This window comes from Ostrea edulis, chromosome 5 (assembly GCF_947568905.1).
Source record: "Ostrea edulis chromosome 5, xbOstEdul1.1, whole genome shotgun sequence".
NCBI classification, from domain to species: Eukaryota; Metazoa; Mollusca; class Bivalvia; order Ostreida; family Ostreidae; genus Ostrea; species Ostrea edulis.
The window spans coordinates 85,681,894-85,707,408 of NC_079168.1; the positions used below are offsets into that span (position 1 = coordinate 85,681,894).

At 35.7% G+C, this 25,515-nt stretch overlaps 2 protein-coding genes across 4 annotated transcripts in view; one reads left to right on the forward strand and one right to left on the reverse strand.

Annotated features, from left to right (window-relative positions):
• On the forward strand, positions 1–17,055 carry LOC125650664 (uncharacterized). Its single transcript, XM_048879125.2, has 5 exons — positions 1–635; positions 4,279–4,822; positions 7,400–7,658; positions 11,858–11,980; positions 12,478–17,055. Exons 1-5 carry the CDS (start codon positions 130–132, stop codon positions 12,663–12,665), a joined length of 1,620 nt encoding a protein of 539 aa, XP_048735082.1. The 5' UTR covers positions 1–129; the 3' UTR covers positions 12,666–17,055.
• The window catches only part of LOC125650669 (tight junction-associated protein 1-like), a 27,268-nt gene continuing 6,289 nt past the window's right edge, over positions 4,537–25,515 (reverse strand). The window contains exons 7-10 of one of the 3 annotated variants that reach the window (XR_008803346.1): positions 24,262–24,345; positions 23,580–23,906; positions 7,392–7,633; positions 4,537–4,819 (exon numbers count right to left, since the gene is read on the reverse strand). Coding sequence is in view for 1 of the 3 variants with exons in the window: in XM_048879136.2 (XP_048735093.1) it covers positions 23,469–23,906; positions 24,262–24,345 (522 nt within the window). In the remaining 2 variants the exon portion in view is untranslated. Of the gene's footprint in view, positions 4,820–7,391; positions 7,634–18,856; positions 23,907–24,261; positions 24,346–25,515 lie in introns of those variants that run through there. The other 2 variants (XR_008803347.1, XM_048879136.2) reach the window with 2 other exon arrangements.

A 25,515-nucleotide genomic window follows, 5' to 3' on the forward strand; every position in this document is an offset into this window, starting at 1 on the left:
ACCGAAATCCGACATTATGTTCGAACGAATTATTGAATTTAGCAGCCCGGAAGTGATGATTTGTTTCAACATGGAGACGGCAGTTTGAGGGGGTGGAAACAACGGAGAAATTAAGCTTAAGTTTGAGAAATGGGTGTACTCTCTTACTTTTTGAGATGGAAAGTTTGGTTTTATGTTTATTGTCTCCATTGTTTTATGTACGTACACTCAGAGAGACATCAAGGGACATGGTCATCCAGTAATTTTCTTTTGTTTTTGTCAAAATTTGGTGTACAGAAAACTGACTTGAAAAACGCAGATGCAACTCAAGGATTTTTTTACGGAAATATCACAACAAACAGCAATTCATCAAAGTCACTGACACTAGTTGTTGTGGACAGTGAATACTTTTCACATTTTTATGGAAACGCTACTAGTAAATCGAACAAACAGCATAAAAATGACATATGTAAATCCATGTTTAAAACGATCGAGGAGGTGGCATATGATAAAGACTGCAAAACAGATGGGACAAAGGATTACCTTCGTCGAGTCCCATGCCCTAAAGGCGAACTTTGTGAGGATGAAGATACACCATCAAATGTTGTGCCAAACTATCAATTTACCTATAAAATAATGGATAAACAAATACCAAGGTATGATATCCTGTTACAATGTAATTCACCAACCTTTTATACATCAATTTATGAATATTTTCTTTATGAAAGAGCTAAAGAGAGCATGAATTTGATGAAATAGGTTTTGTTATGATTTCTAATACTCCGTTCATAGATAAACTTGATGTATGGTAATGTAAATATGTAGAACAACATAATTTATACCAATTAATTGAATTATTTAATTTTTTAAATAACAATGTATTTTACAAGCATCCTGTGTTAAAATTTTTAACACACAATGTTACAATGCTAATTTTCTGTATGCAGTCCAAGTATTATAAAGTGTTTCAAAATTCGATACAATATACTGACTGTACATGCTGTAGGTATACATTTTTATTAAACATATCAACTCACAAAGGGCAATTTCTATAAACATATTCTCATTTGCAGCTTATGTCCAGATAAATAGTGATAAATACCAAGAAAAGATGTTCATTTCATGAAAATGTACACTTGCAACAATATTTCATTTCCACTGTTTGGTTTCTGCATTCATGCATGAAGTTAATTACCTGGGACTGTTTTAGTTATTTTACAACTGAGTAGAGATATACTGAGAGAATTATGATTTTATTGATTATATAACATCTTTTACAATAAGAACTTAGCATAGTTTTTTATGCCCCCCTTCAAAGAAGAGGGGCAAATTGGTTTGCACCTGTAGGTCGGTCAGTCGGTAGACCACATGTTGTCTGCTCAATATCTTGATAAAGATATTTCATATGTGGGTTGGTTATGAGTAGAAGAGGATCCCTATTGTTTTTCAGGTCAAAATGTCAAAGGTCAAGGGTTAATTTACTCTGGACAAAAAAATATAATGTCCACTCAATATCTTGAGAACCCTTAATCTCAGCGAGATTCGTCGAGGCTGGATATTTGGACTGACGCCTCTGCCGAATCTCAGACCAGTGTCACATAAAGTGATTCGGGAAATCTTGCCTGAGCTTCGGCCGCTTGTTGCGATTAAAATGGGTTAAATTGAATTTCTTGTCCGCTTCAACTTTTTGCCTTAGACATCCTATTAACTTCCTATCACAAGGAAACATGCATTTCTTACCTTTACAAGGTGTAAATCCCACAGTAATTCAAGTTGGCTATTTTCGAAGCCATTGCAAACGGCCACCATTTCATATTTTACCTTCTCAACACTGAAGAGTTCCGATAGTTTAGGATGCCTTCAAATAGATTGATTAAATATTACAGAGTTTTCTTTTTATTGCTTTTAATTTTTATGCTTAAATGCTTTGTACAAAGTAATTGTCAACCAGTAAGTTCTCTATTTTCAATCATAGTACAAATTGTCATGAAGTAGTATATCGGAACTCTCCAGCGTTGAGAAGGTAAAATATGAAATGGTGCACGGCATGTAGTAACAGGGTTGGCAAAAAAGTGGTCAATATGAGTATTGACTGGGCCAGTGGTCAATACTGGTTAAAACCAGTCAATACTGGTTAATACTGGTCGATTGAAGATTATTTGGTCATTATAGTCTGTGTTATTTATTTTAAATGTTTAAGTGACCATTATGGTAAATACTGTAATTCATAACATGCACGATCACTTTATAATATACTTATAAGTCATAATATTAAATAAATAATGTACAAATGACACTGTTGAATTAGGGAAGATGTAAAAGTTTCTGTTCAAATTCCTTAGCTTAACAAGAACTACCTATATAAGTATTGTTTCATCAATCTTTATTTTAACTGTTGAATAAACATTTGAGGAGGTGTGTTGGTGATGTTTTCATAACAATAACAGACACACTGGTCATCTCTGGTCCCAGCCTATGCTTATTAACACCTGTCCACTCTGCTTCCTGTGCTCAGGTAATGTCCAGCTACCTTTTATTCTTAATCTGTCCAGGTACATGTATTAAGAGGTCTGTCTCCAATCGTCAAGCTATGCTATAGAACTGTGACCCTCTGGTTGGTATTGAAGATATTTCAGTCAGTTTCAGCAAACCAAATATATTAAACTTATGAAATTACATTTGATTATCTAATGAAAAATATTAACCAACAATTGATCCATATAATGAAAAGACTTAATTTATCTTTATCTTTGCAAGAAATGTACAAAAATAGGAAAATGGACAGTTTAAATCACAATTGACCAGTATTGACCACTTGGGGAGTATTGACCGGGACGGTTAAAACCGGGAGCGGTTTTGACCGCCCAACCCTGTGTAGTAAGTAGTAGTATAGACAGTCAAACGGTTTGATTTTGGAGTCAAATTTTGAAACAGCGTATAAAACAAAGGATGTGGATTGTTTTGTGGGGAGATTAAGTTGTTGTGATCATGATAATAATCAACTTAATGAATTATACAAAGGTAAGGAAAGTATTGACCAATGTGGACTTTTTGCTGCTACACAGATGTCGAGAAAAAGTCACAGAGGCATAGAGTGTGAAAATAATTACATTCGATTTTCTTTTCATTGTTAACACATCTGTGAACGTGTCATCAATCAGTGTAATGTCACTAAACCATTCATTGGATTTAAATTGAAAAGAGAAAATTATTAGTGACGCAGAGTAAGTGAAGTATAGTGACTCGGCCAGGGTAATGTTTTTTCTGCATTGTGTCTGTTTGAGTGGGCAGCTTTTTACACCTGTCAGTGATTTTAAAAAAAATAGGCAAATACACAAATGTATTATTTTTTTTAAAGAAACAGTAATCTTGATTTTGCTCTTTGCAGGCAACTGCTCATCATGTATTGAAGACATTAACTGGTACATGTCTGTTTGCATATTGTTTCATCCCATTTTAGAAATTTTCACTCATGTAGAAACATCATCAGCTGTATGTGAAGTGCCACAAATTTTGACCTATGCATGGTGCATGGCCGGCAGTGAGGATTTTTTTAATTGTGCCAACACCTACTATGACACAGATCCTTATTTAGGTCATATCCAAAAAACATGTTACTTGCACTTTCTTACACAAGGTGCTTGATAAAGGACCTATTAAATGTCAGGTTTTATTCGGTACTGGAATTGAGAATCAGTCTTCTTGTTACATAGCAAGCACTGCTAGGCTTACATGCGACCAGTGACTGGTACTTGTAATGCTTTGTGAAAAATGATAAAAGACTTATGATAGATGAGTTTAAATTGGAAAGGGTAAGTTACCATCATGGTCAATATCTCTGCAAACCATGTGCAAAAATGTGTGATCCTCTCCCTTTTCATGAAGGAACAGAAGTGGCCCCCAGAAATCATGGCTTAAATTGAGATAATGCGTTGTTGTTGAGTGTTTTATGACCCCCGAATAAAGTTCTTGGCTTGTCTGTCTGTGGCAGAAACCTTCAACCTTGGTCACATCTTTTACACCATAAGAAGTAGAACTTTCATATTTGGTATATGTATTTCTTGTGGCAAAACCTTTCCATTGACACCAAAATCTTTGACCTTAACATTGATCTTTGACCTGGTTCCACTTTGTTGTAATCTGGGGGCATCAGTGTTTCACAAACACATCTTGTTAATGCTGAGTAAATTGATAACACAAGTATGAGCCCATATACACAGACATGAAGCTTTGTCGTGAAGAGATAAATTCATGTGTAAAAATAATGAAATTGAGTGACATTTGTTATTTCTGTTTTAGATATTGGTATATGAGTCTTGTTGCCTGCTACAGAAACACAACCCAAAAAAATTGTTCTTGGGTCAGCACCAATGAGGACATCACAGTCGATTATGACATCTGGTTGGTCAATGGTGACCCCATTTACAAGAAGTGGAACCCCGTAGAACATCAGTTTTCGTTCGAGGAACATGATATATTTGAGACCTTCCTAGGTTTCCTTGGGGTCTACATAGTTTTAATTCCATTTTGGTTCTATGTCTATTCAAAACAGAAGCATTCATTGACAAAGTTTTTATTAACCATCATATGCATAGAAGCATTTGGAATTTTGTGTAATTTTATTCACGTGGCAGTGTTTGCAGCCAATGGTGTTGGGGTGTACTGGATTGCCGTTTTAGGCAATGCCATAGATACGATATCGCAGTGTCTCTTCATGCTCAGCCTGCTGCTTCTTGCCAAAGGGTGGATGATTACACAGCAGAATATCCGAGGGAGGAGTGTAGTGTTCACTCTGTGGGGGGTCTACACGCTGCTGAACTGCATTCTCTTCTTCTGGAACCTGGTAAGTCACAAAGATATTTTTTACATGTTTATCCTCTCACAACAGAGTTATGAGGGGGGTAGGGAGGTATTGTATTTGTGCATTTTGTATGTCTAAGGGTTTGTTGGTTCACTCTTATATGCAGGGTTTCTTTAAAAAAAACAACTCTGATTTGAGTGATTTCTACTGAATTTTCAGGAATGCTACTACTTTGCATAAAGATCTCAGTTGCTATTGATTTTCAAGCTTTTAAGTGTGTCCTGATTGTTTGAGTGGATATCCTGATATGCTTACATTGCAAGTAGACACCCTGCTCTGCTTAAGGAGGCATTTTAGTATTTATAAGAGACATCTAAACCCGGGTGTTAAAGAAAAATTTATAAATGCATAGTTCTTAATTAGATGGTATAGAATGGTTAGTAGACATGCTGTATTGCTAACACTGGAGTTCACCTGTCAGGTGTGTGCTGTTAGAGACATGCTTTATTGCTAACACTGGAGTTCACCTGTCAGGTGTGTGCTGTTAGAGACATGCTTTATTGCTAACACTAGAGTTCACCTGTCAGGTGTGTGCTGTTAGAGACATGCTTTATTGCTAACACTGGAGTTCACCTGTCAGGTGTGCTGTTAGAGACATGCTTTATTGCTAACACTGGAGTTCACCTGTCAGGTGTGCTGTTAGAGACATGCTTTATTGCTAACACTAGAGTTCACCTGTCAGGTGTGTGCTGTTAGAGACATGCTGTATTGCTAACACTGGAGTTCACCTGTCAGGTGTGTGCTGTTAGAGACATGCTGTATTGCTAACACTGGAGTTCACCTGTCAGGTGTGCTGTTAGAGACATGCTTTATTGCTAACACTGGAGTTCACCTGTCAGGTGTGCTGTTAGAGACATGCTGTATTGCTAACACTGGAGTTCACCTGTCAGGTGTGTGCTGTTAGAGACATGCTGTATTGCTAACACTGGAGTTCACCTGTCAGGTGTGTGCTGTTAGAGACATGCTTTATTGCTAACGCTGGAGTTCACCTATCAGGTGTGTACTGTTAGAGACATGCTTTATTGCTAACACTGGAGTTCACCTGTCAGGTGTGCTGTTAGTAGACATGCTTTATTGCTAACACTGGAGTTCACCTGTCAGGTGTGTACTGTTAGAGACATGCTTTATTGCTAACACTGGAGTTCACCTGTCAGGTGTGCTGTTAGAGACATGCTTTATTGCTAACACTGGAGTTCACCTGTCAGGTGTGTGCTGTTAGAGACATGCTTTATTGCTAACACTGGAGTTCACCTGTCAGGTGTGCTGTTAGAGACATGCTGTATTGCTAACACTGGAGTTCACCTGTCAGGTGTGTGCTGTTAGAGACTAAGATTATCAAACTGGTATGATTTATGTCTTAATACCTCTGACAATTGTTCTGGAGACTGAATTTATGATCTCCATTTGATCAGTGGTGGCTGAAGACCAATGCTTTGCTATATATTCTCTATTGTGAAAATTTACACTATGTATGGTTTCTTGACAGTGTTTATTTAACATTTTTTAAGTTCATTAATCAGTATATTGCAATTAAAACCTCACTCCATTAGAGGAATAAATCTAATCCCAGTTCATTTTTCATGATTTGTCTGGTACTTGAAAATTCCATTAATAAATCCTGGTCTTTGAAGTGGTTTCTTATCAGGACACAAGGCAGGTAGAATGTATGCACCTCAAAACACACACTGAAAGATAAGAGTTATCTACCCTTGAAATGTCACTGTGTGCTATTTCTGATGACATGAATTTGTAGGATTTAGAGTGTCACACTGATCAGTCACAAAGCCTATAAACCTTTGTCTGTTATCCATATATTGATCTACAATGTATGTAGCATATATTCCGCCAGGAATCACTTTCCATAAAACTTGACTGCATGTCTATCAAGTAAAAATTTTGATATCGATATCAGCAGATGAATCTGTTTCTTGTCCTATAAGTTTTGAAATCATGGATTCAAAGAAAGTGTAAGGATATAAAAGTCTACCATGCTTTATCAAATGAAGAGAGAAGACTCCTGTACACTAGTATATAATGTTACACTTGTGGGAAAAAAATGGGCATAAGTTTGAATATTTACTTTTCCTATGTTTTTTACCTTTGATATCTTTATAAATTTAATGATAGCCATTTTTTCATGAATGTGCTACAGTTGTGAACAATGTGCATATGAATCTTGATAGATAGTATATCTTTTTTTAACATCTGGAAATTCCTGCAGAAATGAAAGTAGAATGTAAATTATGATAAAAGGTCAATTTCATTTTTGAAAATACATGAAGTTATGAACTTCGGTACTTCATGTCGGCATACTTTTCATGAAGCACTAATGCACTTCATGAAGTATGCTGGCGTGCCTCATTGCAATTAAGTCATGGCTGAAATGTATGCTCCTTTTCCCTTTGAAAGGCCTTAATTGGATTGCAACGATGGCTGGCGTGAAGTGTCACAGTTCAAAATTGAAATTTGATTCTTAAATATATATAATGGAATATCAGAAAGAAACATTTTTATGATAGTGTCAGAATTGGAGAAAAAATGAGAATTTTACATTTACAGTTTGAGGTGGATGTCATTTCAAACAAGGATGAATGGCAGACGTGGCCTGGATATTTAATCTGTGGATTCCGGGTGGTGATCATGATCTGGTTTTTCGTGGAGCTGCGGCACACTTTTCGATCTAGTCGATGCGCGGAGGACCGCCTTCAGTTACTGCAGCAGTTTGGTGCCTACTTTCTTGTCTGGTTTATATATCTTCCAGTTTTAGTCATCATTAATACGCAGTTCTCCGCTCTGTGGAAGAAAAAAATTATGCTGTGTAAGTGTGGTACATCATAGGTCTTATACTGATTTCCTTTTTTCCCCCAAAAAACTTAAAAGAGTATACTTGTTTACAGTTAGGTAATTTGATTGTCAAACCTCGTTATCTTGAACTCGATGGAGCAGAGTAAAAACTTCGAGATATTCAAGGATTTGAGATATCAAGGGGAAAACACTTAAGAAATACGTGGTTGGGACTTCCGAATCACTTCGACATATCCATGGTATTCGAGATATCGCAGTTCAACTGTATATCCTTAGATATTTCACATATATCAATATTGCTACATCACCACTTCTTCTTTTTGTTGGAAACCAACAGTCCTTATGCTTCTCAATCCTATGCCAAGTTTTCAAAAACAAGTAATTAGTGTCTGTATTAGTGTCTATATTAGCGTCTGTATTAGTGTCTGTATTAGCGTCTGTATTAGTGTCTGTATTAGCGTCTGTATTAGCATTTGTATTAGTGTCTGTACTAGCATCTGTACTAGTGTCTGTATTAGTGTCTGTACTAGCGTCTGTATTAGCGTCTGTATTAGCGTCTGTACTAGTGTCTGTACTAGTGTCTGTATTAGTGTCTGTACTAGCGTCTGTATTAGCATCTGTGCTAGTGTCTGTACTAGTGTCTGTATTAGTGTCTGTATTAGCCTCTGTACTAGCGTCTGTACTAGTGTCTGTATTAGTGTCTGTATTAGTGTCTGTATTAGCGTCTGTACTAGTGTCTGTACTAGTGTCTGTATTAGTGTCTGTATTAGCATCTGTATTAGCGTCTGTACTAGCATCTGTATTAGTGTCTGTATTAGTATCTGTATTAGTGTCTGTATTAGCCTCTGTACTAGTGTCTGTATTAGTGTCTGTATTAGTATCTGTATTAGCCTCTGTATTAGCATCTGTATTAGTGTCTGTACTAGCGTCTGTATTAGTGTCTGTATTAGCCTCTGTGCTAGTGTCTGTACTAGTGTCTGTATTAGTGTCTGTACTAGTGTCTGTACTAGTGTCTGTACTAGTGTCTGTATTAGTGTCTGTATTAGCCTCTGTACTAGTGTCTGTATTAGTGTCTGTATTAGCCTCTGTGCTAGTGTCTGTATTAGTGTCTGTACTAGTGTCTGTATTAGTGTCTGTACTAGTGTCTGTATTAGTGTCTGTACTAGTGTCTGTACTAGTGTCTGTACTAGTGTCTATTAGTGTCTGTACTAGTGTCTGTATTAGTGTCTGTATTAGTGTCTGTATTAGCCTCTGTACTAGTGTCTGTACTAGTGTCTGTATTAGTCTCTGTACTAGTGTCTGTATTAGTGTCTGTATTAGTGTCTGTACTAGTGTCTACTAGTGTCTGTATTAGTCTCTGTACTAGTGTCTGTATTAGTGTCTGTACTAGTGTCTACTAGTGTCTGTATTAGTGTCTGTACTATAGCTGCAATAATGTAGCCCTATCCAAATTTTTTTTATTCTGACGTTTTCGGGATAGGGCTACAATTCCATAGGATCTCCATAATGGTGCAAAATAATTTTATGAATAACCGATAATAAACTCTGTGTCTTAGTCCCAAATGTTGTTTACACCAAAAGGAGTACCAACTTTGTGCTCGGGCATGTCTAATAAAGGTGTTTTTCATTAAATATAATGTACAGCATGCAAAATTCTTCGTCTGCTCCGCCATGCTTGTTATCGCGAGATCTCGCAGGTGGATCTAATGAAAAGCCTAAACATTGACAATCAGCGCGAAAATGTAGTTACTCGAGCCATTCCGACAAAGAAAGGAAAATCATATTGTTGCAGAAAGAATTTACACTCTGCTGTTCGGTTTTTAACTTGATATTGAATTCAAACCTTCTCAATACCGACGAAATAGCTTTCGCCTCCATACTTGTCCATTGATGTAAATACCACCTTATATGGCATATGCAAATGACTTGACAACCGGAAGTTGAAACTTCAGTACATCAAACATGGCGCACAGATATGAATCGAGAAATTGGAATTTATCGAAATTGTTGAAAACGGTAGAATAGAGCCTCACAAATCTAAAGTTGCAGGTTGTAAATTTATATATTGACTAAGAAACATAGAATATCATTTTATTTACGTAAAGAAAGTCAGGAAATGTTTAGAATGAGCGCAAATGTTGCGGGAGTGAATCACTCCCGCATTTGCACCATTACGGAGATCCTAAGGAGTTGTAGCCCTCTCCCTAAAAAAAAAAAAAAAAAAAAAAAAAAAAAAAAAAAAAATCAGAGAGGGCTACATTATTGCAGCTATCTGTACTAGTGTCTGTATTAGTGTCTGTATTAGCCTCTGTACTAGTGTCTGTATTAGTGTCTGTACTAGCGTCTGTATTAGTGTCTGTATTAGTGTCTGTATTAGCCTCTGTACTAGTGTCTGTATTAGTGTCTGTATTAGTGTCTGTACTAGTGTCTGTATTAGTGTCTGTACTAGTGTCTGTATTAGTGTCTGTACTAGTGTCTACTAGTGTCTGTATTAGTGTCTGTATTAGCCTCTGTATTAGCCTCTGTACTAGCGTCTGTACTAGTGTCTGTATTAGCCTCTGTACTAGTGTCTGTACTAGTGTCTGTATTAGCCTCTGTACTAGCATCTGTACTAGGGTCTGTACTAGTGTCTGTACTAGTGTCTGTATTAGTGTCTGTATTAGTGTCTGTATTAGTGTCTATACTAGTGTCTGTATTAGTATCTGTACTAGCGTCTGTACTAGTGTCTGTACTAATGTCTGTACTAGCGTCTGTATTAGCGTCTGTATTAGCCTCTGTACTAGTGTCTGTATTAGCCTCTGTACTAGTGTCTGTATTAGTGTCTGTACTAGTGTCTGTATTAGTGTCTGTACTAGTGTCTGTATTAGTGACTGTATTACTGTCTGTATTAGTGTCTGTACTAGTGTCTGTATTAGTGTCTGTACTAGTGTCTGTATTAGTGTCTGTACTGGTGTCTGTATTAGTGTCTGTACTAGCATCTGTATTAGTGTCTGTACTAGTGTCTGTATTAGCATCTGTATTAGCGTCTGTACTAGTGTCTGTATTAGTGTCTGTATTAGCGTCTGTACTAGTGTCTGTATTAGCATCTGTATTAGTGTCTGTATTAGCGTCTGTATTAGTGTCTGTATTAGCCTCTGTATTAGTGTCTGTATTAGCATCTGTATTAGCGTCTGTATTAGTGTCTGTATTAGCGTCTGTACTAGTGTCTGTATTAGCATCTGTATTAGTGTCTGTATTAGCGTCTGTACTAGTGTCTGTATTAGCATCTGTATTAGCGTCTGTATTAGCATCTGTATTAGCATCTGTACTAGTGTCTGTATTAGTGTCTGTACTAGTGTCTGTATTAGTGTCTGTACTAGTGTCTGTATTAGTGTCTGTATTAGCATCTGTATTAGCGTCTGTACTAGCGTCTGTATTAGCGTCTGTATTAGCGTCTGTGTTAGTGTCTGTACTAGCGTCTGTACTAGTGTCTGTATTATTATACCCCCCCCCCCAACTTGGGGGTATACTGGAATCGGGTTGTCCGTCTGTCTGTCTGTCCGTCCATCTGTAGACGCGATGGTTTCCGGACTCTAAAGCATTATCCTTTCCACCTACAGTCACCATATCATATATATAGACTACCCATGGGATGAAGATGTTCCCTATCAATTTTGGGGTCAAAAGGTCAAAGGTCAAGCGCACTGGACATCGAAGTAGCAATATGGTTTCCGGGCTCTAAAGCGTTATCCTTTCCACCTACAGTCACCATATCATACATATGGACTACCCATGGGATGAAGATGTTCCCTATCGATTTTGGGGTTAAAAGGTCAAAGGTCAAGCACACTGGACATTGAAGTAGCAATATGGTTTCCGGGCTCTAAAGCGTTATCCTTTCCACCTACAGTCACCATATCATACATATGGATTACCCATGGGATGAAAATGTTCCCTATCGATTTTGGGGTCAAAAGGTCAAAGGTCAAGCGCACTGGACATCGAAGTAGCTATATGGTTCGGTTTGTCATGCCATTTCTTTTTTACACTCAGAAAAGAGGTAGTTTACACCTATTACCAACACCCTTTGGGAGATTGGGGTAAGCGGGGGGTATTCTTAGTGAGCATTGCTCACAGTACCTCTTGTTTAGTGTCTGTATTATTGTCTGTATTAGTTGCTGTATTGCTAACCTGTTAATGGGACTATAAACTGATCTTTGGGCTGTATTGCAGGTATAACTAATGGAGCGGACTTGCTCTCCTACTTGATTTTACTCCACTTGTTGTGGCCCTCGCGATCCATTCTATACCTCCTCAGGGGGGAGGACCCTTTACCTTACGAGCTCCTCATCACGGGTAAGGAATCTTAAACATGCATGGAATGATTAATTACTCTCATATTCTCTAGACATTGTCAATAAATGATACACTATTAAAATTATCTCTTTTTTTATTACATATAACTTTTTTCTGCAATCACAGTGGCAGATTGGGGGGGGGGGGGGGGGGGGGGGGGCACTCATATTTTGTAACACTTCATTTTCATGATCTTGCCATGTCAGATTTACCAGGAAGACTTCATTTTGATAGCATTCAATTTGTTTTATGAAGTATCTTTATATTCTGATTTACTGATAAGAATTAGATTACTTTGGACTGATGTCCATACTCCAGCATGAATGAATCTGAAATTGAGTGAAATCTTTGGAATTTATACACAGACTGCCAGAGGAAATAATCATTGATTACCAGTAAAGGCATGGCATTCAAACAACATGGTATTGCATTTATATCTATCATGTGGAAAAACATATCAATTTTAAAGCTTCACAATTTTTTTTTTAAATCTACAGGTATTTTAGATGAAGACCAAGATGATAAAACTATATTAAAAAGACAGAAAGCGAGTGTTAATGGTCGGCTGAAGAGAGAGCCTAATCACAACACATTAAAGAATGGCTTCCAGAAATCCCCCAAGTCAAGGTATGCAGATGAAAAACGGCTGGCTCTGTTGTCTGAAGAGGATGAAGATGAATTGTAACTACAGCAGAGGAGTGTGAAATTTGTTCGTGGATCGCAAGGGGTGTGGGAGAAAAATGCCATACTTTCTTTCATTTACCACACTTAGAATCGTGTTACCTACTTTCAATTCTGTCTCAATTTCAGAATTTCTCCATTAGCTTTAGACAAACTTGATGTACAATGTAACCTTGCCGGAGATTTGATGTATGCGTGCTCAATCATTGGTTTTAGAATTCTGTCTTGGGTAAAGGGCATTGAGTGCCTGAATGATAGGTCTGTAAATATAGAATTAGGCAATATGGCAGCATTCCTGGAAGACTTGTTTATTTATCAGATGCATGTTTAAACTGCTCATATGTACAGAATTATAACTTAACGGAGTGATAAGTTTGACCCTTCACAATTGTAGTATGAACCAGTAAGGGAGCATTAAAACACAGCAGATAGAAATTGTAGATTTATTTTGGTGTGTGACATTGATGTAAGTACTGGGGGTAATCTTTGTGTTCGTTACCTCTATAATAAGATTGTGGGTTACTTGTCACGGTTGTTGCCTCGAGCTTTCATTCATTTATATACAGGTACTAAATATTTCTAGTTACATTGTCAACATAGTAGATCAACATATTTAACTAAATGTTCAATTTCAGTCTATTGAAATAGCAGTAAGAAAATCGGATATAGGTGCTGTAAAATCAATAGAATTAGTAGAAGTCAGTTACAGGTGCTGTAAAGTCGACAATTTCAGTCAATCAAGCAGTTAGAAGGGTACTGTAAAGTCACAGTTTTAGTCTATCTAACTGGTTAGAAAATCGGATATAGGTGCTGTAAAGTGAACAGTTTCAGTCTTTTGAATTAGCTGAAATCAGATACAGGACAACTGTAAAATCACCAGTTTTTAGCTCACCTGAGCTTTCAGCTTTTCTGATCGCTTTTTGTCCGTCGTCTGTCTGTCTGTTCGTCTGTCTGTTAAACTTTTCACATTTTTGACTTCTTCTCCAGAACCACTGGGCCAATTTCAACCAAACATGGCCAAAAGCATCCTTGGGTGAAGGGCTTTCAAGTTTGTTCAAATGAAGGGCCATGTCCCTTTCAAAGGGGAGATAATCACAAAAATGCAAAAATAGGGTGGGGTCATTTAAAAATCTTCTTCTCAAGAACCACTTGGCCAGAAGAGCTGAAATTTATCTGAAAGCTTCCTGACATATTGCAGATTCAAGTTTTTTCAAATCATGGCCCCCGGTTGTAGGATGGGGCCACAAGGGGGGATCAAAGTTTTACATACAAATATATAGGGAAAAACTTTAAAAATCTTCTTCTCAAGAACCACTAAGCCAGAAAAGCTGAGATTTACATGAAAGCTTCCTGACATAATGCAGATTCAAGTTTGTTCAAATCATGGGCTCCGGGGGTTGGATGGTGCCACAATAGGGGATCAAAGTTTTACATACAAATATATAGCAAAAATCTTCTTCTCAAGAACCACTGAGCCAGAAAAGCTGATTTTACATGAAAACTTTCTGACATGTGCAGATTCAAGTTTGTTCAAATCATGGCCCCCGGGGATAGGATGGGGCCACAAGGGGGATCAAAGTTTTACATACAAATATATAGTTAAAATCTTTTTCTCAATAACCACTGAGTCAGAAAAGCTGATATTTACAAGAAAACTTTCTGACATGTGCAGATTCAAGTTTGTTCAAATCATGGCCCCCGGGGGTAGGATGGGGCCACAAGGGGGATCAAAGTTTTACATACAAATATATAGTTAAAATCTTTTTCTCAATAACCACTGAGTCAGAAAAGCTGATATTTACAAGAAAACTTTCTGACATAGTGCAGATTCAAGTTTGTTCAAATCATGGTCCCCGGGGCGGTAGGATGGGGCCACAAGGGGGGGGGGGGTGTCAAAGTTTCACATACAAATATAGGAAAAAGCTTTAAAAATCTTCTTCTCAAGAACCATTGGGCCAAAGAAGTTGACATTTACATGAAAGCTTTCTGACATAGTGTAGATTCAAGTTTGCAAAGGGTAGTTTGGGCCATAATAGGGACTAAGGTTTTACATGCAAATATATATGGAAAGTCTTCAGATATGGGGCAAGGTGACTCAGGTGAGCGATGTGGCCCATGGGCCTCTTGTTGTTGAGGTATAATTATTGCAGTTATTTACGATATGGACTTGCCCGTCAATTTAAATCTTCCATTGACAGGAGGAAACAATCGGCCATAAAGGATGACAAGTTTTCTCTTTATCAACAAAATTAGCACCCAACAAACTTGCTAATCATTCCCAAACCATGAAAATTTGTGTCCTCGAAAATAATTAGGTCCTCGCCTATTGGCATTGAGAGCCCTATAGTGATCAACCTGTGCATCCGTCCATATATCAACATTTTTCTGGACTATCCCTGCAGCTAGTAAAAATTTATACTTGAACTTTTATCAAATGGTTACAAAACAAGGTTAAGGTTGGGCTTTCATGACTTATTTTTGAAAGAGTTATGGATGTTGAAATTTGTAAATTTCTGGGATATGACAATTTTCCAGACTTTTTAAGCTATCCCTGCAACTTTTGAATTGAAAATTTTTGCATGAACTTACACTGTATATTTATGGGTTACATATTAAGTTTGATGTTTGGGATTTTTTTTAAGTTTGTAAAAGAGTTGTTGACCTTAAACTTAGCAATTAAACCCACAAAGTGGGGGGCTTTTGTGCTGCTTGCCATATCACATTGATATCTACAGTAGTAGATTCTACAATATTTTGTTTATTGTTTGAAAGCAACAACGTAGTTAATACATATATTTTCCTGTTACATGTTTGCTGATATCCCTAAGCTATGCTTTTGTATGTGGTTATACCACACATAGACTCGGTCCCAAAAGGATGTGTCACTTTTCATCATATTTTGTACTGTTTTGTTTTTTTGTGCTGAGGTCTGTTTATGCCTTACATCGAAACCACAAGAATTAAGATTATTTACTAACAAATGAATAATTCCCAATGTACAGTAAAACATGGTTATAATGAACACACTGATAATGAAATTGTGCTTACTGGAAAGTGATAGTCATCCCCCTATGAGAGGAAAATAACAAAAAATGTATTGGATATAACGAAATTCGCTATAACGTTGTTCTACTGTATAATGAAGTTTGGTTAAAATGAGCTGTTTTTCTCTGGCCCTGGAGATTCACTATAAATGTGTTTTGCTGTATAATGAAGTTTGGTTATAATGAACTGTTTTTCACTGGCCCTGGAGGTTCACTATAACCGTGTTTTACTGTATATTGAAGTTTGGTTATAATGAACTGTTTTTCACTGGCCCTGGAGGTTCACTATAACCGTGTTTTACTGTATATTGAAGTTTGGTTATAATGAACTGTTTTTCACTGGCTCTGGAGGTTCGCTATAACCGTGTTTTATTGTATGTGCTATTCCATCTGATTTCCTAATAGTAAATTTATTTATGTTTGTTGCCTAGAGGGAACTTTTAGTTACAGTAATTCAGCAATTCATGTATTAGACTCATTGAATAGATAACATCTTTTGTGCCAAATATCAAAATTACAGATCAAATTTGCTGATGAAATATAGCATTTTGTATGTGGATAGATCCCATATTTAGCTTCAAATATGTGTGTATTGTCAGAACGAAATTGCACATTGATGCTTGCCTATATACTTATGGTAGTGCATGTGATCCTGTGTATGAAGTATGTATAGATATAATAGAACTGATAGTGTAGATTGTTTTTATTGAAAGAAGAATTTAAAACGTTTTGTTTGTCAAATGGTTAACAAAAATATCAGTTGTTAAAACAGGCGTATGTGTCAGTATGTGTTCATATAATTTTTGTTGGGGATTAATTGCTTTGTCATCTGTCCGGCCATCGGTCAAAAACCCAAGGACTTTGTAAGAATTCAATATTTAGCATGTAAAATCCTTTTGATATTCCTTATAATTATATTAAAAAGGAAAATATAAAATCAGCTTATCAAAAAATATTGCCCAATAGAAATTGAAATATGCATGGCATTCTGTGTTAATTTCTAAAGACCCTTCAGTTTTGCATGAAGTGAGAAATTTACATCCAGTTGTAAATTGTGGGGAAATGAACAAAATCAGTATGTATATATACCATGCTTAATGATGACGTCATAGGAAATGTATGTTCTGTGGAACACTCTAGTGGAAATGAATGCAATCAATTAATCTCCATTTCAGTAGTTATTGTCAACGCTCTTGGTTTGTTGTTTTTTTTTGTAAAGATTTTAATGTGCTTTGTTAAATATTGTTTACAGCTTGATAAAGATCAAATTATTGTTTTGATTCAAAGTGAACATACACAAGTAATCTTTTTTTTTTTTAAATTCTATTTCTTTTTTGTGCTTTTTTTTTTTTTATAGAAGGGGGGGGGGGGAGAGAAATCTTGAGGGGGGGGGGGGGGGATAGGGGCTTTTTCAAATAAATTTTACCACCAGTAGAATAGCAGTAATTACAAAACAAAAGCTGGGTTTACTTGCTGGACAGTATTAATTAATGCTTAACAAATGTTTTTGTTTGATTGTATTCATGTATAATTAACAAATTATCAGTTGAATGTTGAACAATTCACCCAATTTCCATGAATATATTTCATGAAAGGGTACAATGTGTGATAGTTTTAAACATGTGATATTTGCTGGTTTGTAAAGACTAATTCTGTATATATATCCTTTGTAAAAATAATTGGGTATTATACAGTGAAGCAGTATGCATGATGATATTTCCAAAGATGCTGTATTAAAATTTATTCAGATTATTAGTGAACAATATCTGCTGTTTAGTTTATACAGGATTTAATTACTGTGATGACAGTTGTGTTAGATAGCTGTTGAAGTTTGTATGTCTCTAAGAGACAAATTTATGATGAGGAGTTGCAATGATATCAAATTGGCTTTTTTCTTGTTTGTTTGACAAGAAAATTTCATTTACATTTAATTACCTCATTGGGGTAAATACTTTTTAGAACTGGATATTTTTATTCATCTTGGCACAAAGCATGCCTAAGGCATCAAAAGGATGGAAGACGGGGGCTATTCCAATGGGGCAAGTGAAGGGGGGGGGGGGGGGGTTAACAATTTTCTGAACTGTTAGGCTAAACCTGACAAACTTAAGTGGTAGCTTCTTTATTAAGTGTAGATTCAGTATCTTAGAAGTCATGGGTCCCAGGGCCCATAATTCAATATTATAAATTAAAATACCCATTTCTGAAGAAAATTAAGTAATAATGCATTTTGTCAAAACAGTCAGCAACCTTGGGGTACATTCAGATTTAGTCATTTTTCCTTCAGGGGGTAGTCACAATAGCCAGGTCATTTAATTGAAATATTTGTAAAAACTTAAAGTCTTCAAAATTGTCTTCTGAAGAAACAGCATCCTTGTCTCAAGACACTGGAGTGTAATAGCATTTCATATAAAAAATTGAAAGAACATTTGGGAAAAATCTTTTTAATTAGAATTATTGGGTGTTTTTGTGAGAGAAAGATGAGCATTGAGGCCCATGCCATATTAAAGTATGGATTTGAAGATTTTGAACTTTGAATTTATTTGGAGCTCTATTTATATTGATCAGGTCTCGATCAGTCACAAACCTATTCCAGTAAGCATGTACAAGTTGTATACTTTTGCTAATCATATACAGAATTTTTTATGGGTTATATTTACCACATATGAATTTTGTGAACAAAATGGAGATGAGGACACTTAAAATTAGTTTGTAATTTCAGAATAATGGAAAGATATTTTTCATAGTTTATTTGAATTTATTTCAGGGATTGACAATTTGTTTGCATTCCAATGATTGTATATATGCACTTTTTAAATCTGCTACAATGTAAATGGTTTGTTTTCTTTCAGATAAAGTCATTTCACACAAAACTGTTGACATTTTGTTTTATGAGCATGTCTACCAGCTTAATTATCTGTTCCCACCTCTGTTGGACTTGATTTTCCATATTCATTGTTTTTGCAGTACTACATAGGTAATAATTAAAGTAGAATACCCATGCAACTCAGAAAGTGTACTTTATACAAAGTATTGTGGGGGTGGAGTAGGGGTAAATTGATTTTAACGACAGACTTGGTCTAAATCTCCCTCTCGTGTTTGAAAACGATACGCTTGCAGATAATGACAAATTTGAATTGCACTCACAAAAATCATCGTTTTCAGTACATTTATTCAACAATAAATTGATTACAATAACAATACAGAGTAACAATTATCTTTATAACTAAAACAAAATTTTCATTGTTAACATAATTAATTTATCCATTCAAAGAAAGCGGAATTATATATTCAATATTTAGCATGTATCAATTCACAAAATTTTAAACCATATCAAACTCCAAAGGGGCATAAGATTCATCCTGCTAAATAATACCATCAGATACAATCACTTTTCTTGCCTTTCCAGCAAGCAGAAATACACCCTTAAATGTATTGCAATACTCTCCATTTTTAATCGAATTAAAATATAACTAGAAAATTCTTTATTGTCTTTTTTTACAATGAATATTTGCCAGAAATGAGATCACCCCATGTCAATTTTGAAGCAAGTTAATAATACCTTATTATTGACTTGTTAATAATTACTAATTAGTGACATGTTAATAATCATCAATTACTGACTTGTTAATAATTACTTATTAGTGGCTTGCACAGTATATGTTTTACATTTGTGATGTTTTCCCTGAGCTTGCAAGAAGGACTCCAGAATTTGTGATTGCATTATATAGTCTAACACAATGAAAACATCAGATCTGTACAACTGAGCATTGTTTACAACTTATGATAAATAACATATGGAACATCCTGCACATTTATTCTTAATTTGGCACAATCGCCATTCAATGTAAACTTTCGAAAATGTATATACTTTGAAGGACTTTCTATAAACTAGAAATGTCTTAATAAGACTAATACCCACGCACAGTGTATGGTGGGAAATGGTTAATTTGAACCATTGAAGAATATATGGCTTTTAAGATATACTCCGGACAATAACAACATAACCCCCACCCTCAAAATTGGAAAAAATATCCATATAACTTTCAAATGTTAAAAAGTCTGCATTAAAATACCAGTAGCAGATGCAATACTTTATTCAGACACAAAGTTTTAATCAAATCAATATGTTAGATGTATCTGGACAAATCATGTCTATGGACAGACAAACACACTAGATGATTCCAGTATAACACCCCCACCCCCAAATTTCGGGGGTATAATAAAAATAAAAGTGAAATTTTGATTTCATGTGAGGGGATTGCTATGAATTAATTCTGTACTTGAATCATCCGTAGCAATCTTTTGTAAGACACCTGCTAAATATAATGGGAGTCAAAATGTTTGGGGATCAATTTGATTTCATATATCAGTTTTTCTTTTATTACGGAGGATTTAAATTTGTGAGTACACCCCCCCCCCCTACACATACGAACAAATTAAAAAAAAAAAATAATTCTACATTAATCCATGCTTCCATCCTTACAAAGCTCTAATAACTTTTATTCAATCAATTTAACATCTACACATCCTTTTTCATTAAAACCTCACAATGTCCAGTAAAAATTCAGCAGTGTTAACCTCAAACAAATTGAGTTTTAATCCCAAACACTCTGAGGCTTATTTGTGAACCACAATCTTTTTTTTTTTTTTACATTGTTTGTCATGTGAACACTATCAAATAAAAACATTTAAAAATATTTTATAAAATATCTGTTCTATTAAAGTCCTAAAGCAAAAACAAGCCAATTCAGTGAATGTGATTTTAGCTCGATCCACTCCAAATTATTTTATAAAATACAGTTGTCTTGTAAACACTATAATAAAAAAACCATCAAATTATTTTATAAAATACAGTTCAACTTTGGTATCTAGAACACCAATACCTCGAATACCATGGATATGTCAAAGTGATTCGGAAGTCACAACCACTTACTCTTTTAAATATTTTGCCCTCAATATCTCGAATCCTCAGATATCTTGAATTGTTTTTTGGTCCCATCGAGTTCGAGATAATGATATCTTTTAAAGAATGTAGTTAGAACAAAGTTCTAAGTCAAGTCAATGAATGCGATTTTATTTTCCACCCCAGTTTAAAGCTATATTTATTTGTCTTGTGCTGTAAAAACTCATATGGCCAAGGTATTAAAGCATCCATTTTTACAATATTCTCGGAGAAGACACTTCGGAACAATTTGTGCAAATATATCAGACAACACAACCTGATGATTTTTGCTTTAAATACCCCATTTCTAACAAATCGCACATCACCCTAATCGTATTTATTACTGGTATATATCACCAATGGAAATATTAGTTATGACATGGACTAGTCCCCTGGTATCATTCATTTTTGATATAAATTGTGCTAAAAATCTAATTGATATATACTAAATTCATTGGATGTCATGTTTTGCAAGCCTAAAGTGCTCTTAAACTTGTGACTATGCATTAACCATTTCAATGCTTAATACTTCCCAAAACATTGCCACATGTGTCTCATTAAATGCAGAATAACCAAGCACTGCATAAAAACTTATACAGTAAAACACAGTTATAGTGAACCTCCAGGGCCAGCAGAAAGCAGTTCATTATAACCAAACTTCATTATACAGTAAAACACATTTATAGTGAATCTCCAGGGCCAGTGAAAAACTTCATTATAACCAAACTTCATTATACAGTAAAACACAGTTATAGTGAACCTCCAGGGCCAGTGAAAAACTTCATTATAACCAAACTTCATTATACAGTAAAACATGGTTATAGTGAACCTCCAGGGCCAGTGAAAAACAGTTCATTATAACCAAACTTCATTATAAAGTAAAACACAGTTATAGTGAACCTCCAGGGCCAGTGAAAAAAAGTTCATTAAAACCAAACTTCATTATACAGTAAAACATGGGACAGTGAACCTCCAGGGCCAGCGAAAAAACAGTTCTGAACAAGAGGTACTGTGAGCAATGCTCACTAAGAATACCCCCCACTTACCCCAATCTCCCAAAGGGTGTTGTTAATAGGTATAAATTACCTCTTTCCTGAGTGTAAAAATATGGTATGCCTTTGTAGAAGAAAATGGAAGATGTAGTCCAAACACAAATCCATGGCATAAACCTATAATTTTGACCTTGAGATCAAAGGTCAAGGTCATAAAGAGGTCATGAATGTACATGACACATAGTCTCATGGTGATACACCCATGTCTTATGGTATGACTATGTCAAAACCCTATAATCAATTTTGACCTTGATGTCAAAGTTCAAGGTCATATAGAGGTCATGAAGGTACCCGGCACATTGTCTCATGGTGATACACTCATGTGTCAAATATGGTATGCCTATGTCAAAGAACAAAGAAGTCATGGCCCTGACACAAATCCATTGTAAAAACCTTTAATTTTGACCTTGAAGTCAAGGTCATATGGAGGTCATGGTGATACACTCATATGTCAAATATGGTATGCCTATGTCAAAGAACAAAGAAGTTATGGCCCGGACACGAATCCATTGTAAAAAACCTTTAATTTTAACCTTGAGGTCAAGGATCAAGGTCATATAGAGGTCATGAAGGTACTTGACACCTCGTCTCATGGTGATCCACCTGTGTGCCAAATATGGTATGCCTAAGTCAAAGAACAAAGAAATTATGGCCCAGACACGAATCTGCAGACAGACAGACGGACGGACAAACAGAGAGAGTGATTCCTATATACCCCCTGAACTTCGTTTGGGGGGTATAATTACTATAACCAAACTTCGTTATATCCCATACAAATTCTCATTATTTTCCTCTCATAGGGGAATAAATATCACTTCACAATCAGTGTACATTCATTATAAATGTGTTTTACTGTATCAGGATTTTACAATAAACCCCTTTTTATAAAAACATTTTCTCTTCATCAGGTAGATAACAGTATATAGATATCAGTACTATGTGTGCTTGTATACAGACATACGTGAAGAACAAAGTGATTTTAATAATACACTAGTGAAACTCAAGTATTCAACAGAAATCCATTCTGAAAACATCAAAAACATGAGGGAATAAATTTTTGAATAAGTGTACAGAGGTTTTAAAGCCTATATGCTACACCTGTCCTAACCCCCCCCCCCCCCCCTTCGGCATGCAGTTTTGAAAATATTGGAATCTTTTGAAGAAATGGATCCAGTTTCTCTTGAAATTTTGACCTTTAATGTGGTCCCACTCAGAACCATGGACTGATTTGAACAAACCTTTATTCTCTATATGTATGTGAATATTCGTATGTGTAACTTTGAGATCATATCCTGTTCTGAAGGCCCCATCTTGGACAAACTTGGATCTTCATAACACGAGATTATTCTAATTCAATATGAATATGTATTTTGCAACATTTTACAATATCCTTTTAGAGAAAAGGTGTTTTAATATTTTTTTACATACTTATTTTATTAGTTTGCAAATTATTTGCATCACATCTCAAAGGTTATAACTTGATCACACTTTAATCTTCATTACATCTGAAATATTTATACATTTTTGATGAATTGTTAATGATGCTTCCATATTCTTTTCTTTTAGATATTTCACCTTCAAAGGTGTTGAGCAATCATCACATAAATGATAATTCCCTTTGATTCAATGGTAATAGAAAACTTTAAGGACATTAAAAATGTAACAGACTAAACATTTTGATCCGAAAAATTCAATAATTGAGCATTTGGCAGTTAATATGACTGAGCATTTTCATTGATTTTCATGTGAATTAACCCTATTTAAACTCTTCAATACATTTCACTCTCAGAAGAGTTTGATCGAGTTCGCACGCACGGTCTGTGAACCCGCAGTTCGCTCAAGTTGTCACAGCTCCCTTGGGTCTCACGGCTCATATTCACCTGTGTCTCTTTGTTGTTACAGACCACGTCGCTCCGACACCTCAGACATATATAGGTCCTCCTCACTTTCTTCATTGGTTCAGGATGGCTCAGTGCTTTTGTTATGACATGCATGGGGACCCTGTCGCTTCCCACATTCCTTGTGTTAGAAGTCTCAGTTTTGTTCACAGTTTTGTTAACAGAATACACCATGGCTGTTGGAGGGAAGGTGGCCATGGGAACGTGGACAGGTTTGGGAGATTCTGACCGGTCAGGTGCACCCTCACAGTCAAAGATTTCTTCTCTTGTCATGTGTTTCTTCACCCTCTCTTGTAAATCAATTGGCAGCTATAGAACAGACAATGCACAGTAAATGGAAATGGACATACAGCACACCAAATTATTTTTCTTTATTCAAATATTATTCTTGCTAACATATACCAGTTGATGGGTATTTTCTGCAGTTGTCCATTTTTGCGGATAAGAAAAATCCACAAAAATTATGCAAAATATTCTCAACAACAAAATTGAGATGTTATCTATAAGCGCATTGATTTAATGCAACTGCAGAAATTGGAAACACAGAATATAATTTGCTACCATTTATGGATCAAATAGCAAAAATTTCCAATCGCAAAACAATAAAAATAAAAGGTATGCACATGTATTATTAAAAACTCTTTAAATGTATGAAAATGCTTACAGATTGAAGCTTCTGAGCGACAAATTCTGACGGCTTGCACTGTAGCAACTGGACTGCTATGTTGCAATCGTTTCTGTAACGTTCCTGGCAATGAATACATATAGAAAATGAATACACACCTCTACAAATTACTGATTTTGGCCGAAATATTTTGAAAGCAGCATTAGTCTTAAATACCACAGCCATGCTAAACTTGCTGGGGATGCATAGGAATTCTAGTTACCAGTTACTTGCATGGACTAGTTACCATCAAGTATAACATGCAAACAAGAAGCAGAATTGAGAGCAGTGATGTCTGCATTCTCTTACATAGCATCTTCTCATCTGGATTTGGTCTGACAGGCTAGCCCAACAAATAATCACTACTGTAAACATTATACTGTATTCAGTCTTTATGCTGCTGCAGTTTGATATATTACTACTGTAAACATTATGCAGCATTATACTGTATTAATTCAGTCTTTCTTTATGCTGCTGCAGTTTGATATATTACTACTGTAAACATTATGCAGCATTATACTGTATTCAGTCTTTCTTTATGCTGCTGCAGTTTAATCTGCACTATTTTCACTGAGGGCCAAACTGAAATTAAAACTGCTATGAATGTTATTTAACCATAATATTTAAAATATTGAATGGATATAAAAACCAATAATTTAAAACTATGAAAATTTAACGGATTTAGATGAGAAACCATGAATTTCAGAACCAACAAGATGTGTTTGTGAAACACAAATGCCTCCGATAATGGCCAATTCCGAAGATGGCCAAGGTCACAAGGGCAAATATCTTGGTACCAGTAGAAAGATCTTGTCAAAAGAAATGCTCATGTACAATATGAAAGCTCTAATATTTACCATTTAGAAGTTATGACCAATGTAAAAAAAAATATTTAAATTAGGTCAAATGTCAAGGTCAAAAGGTTCAATACCAACGGAAAGATCTTGTAACAAGGAATACTCATGTGAAATATCAAAGCTCTATCTCTTACTGTTCAAAAGTTATTAGCAAGGTTAAAGTTTTCAAAAAGTAGGTCAAACTCCAAGGTCAAGGTCACGGGGTCAAAAATGTTGGTACCCACGGAAAGGTCTTGTCACAAGGAATACTCATGTGAAATATCAAAGCTCTATCACTTACTGTTCAAAAGTTATTAGCAAGGTTAAAGTTTCAGACAGAATGACAGAATTACAAAATGACAGAAAGGACAAAAACAATATGCCCCTCGATCTTCGATCTCGGGGGCATAAAAACATC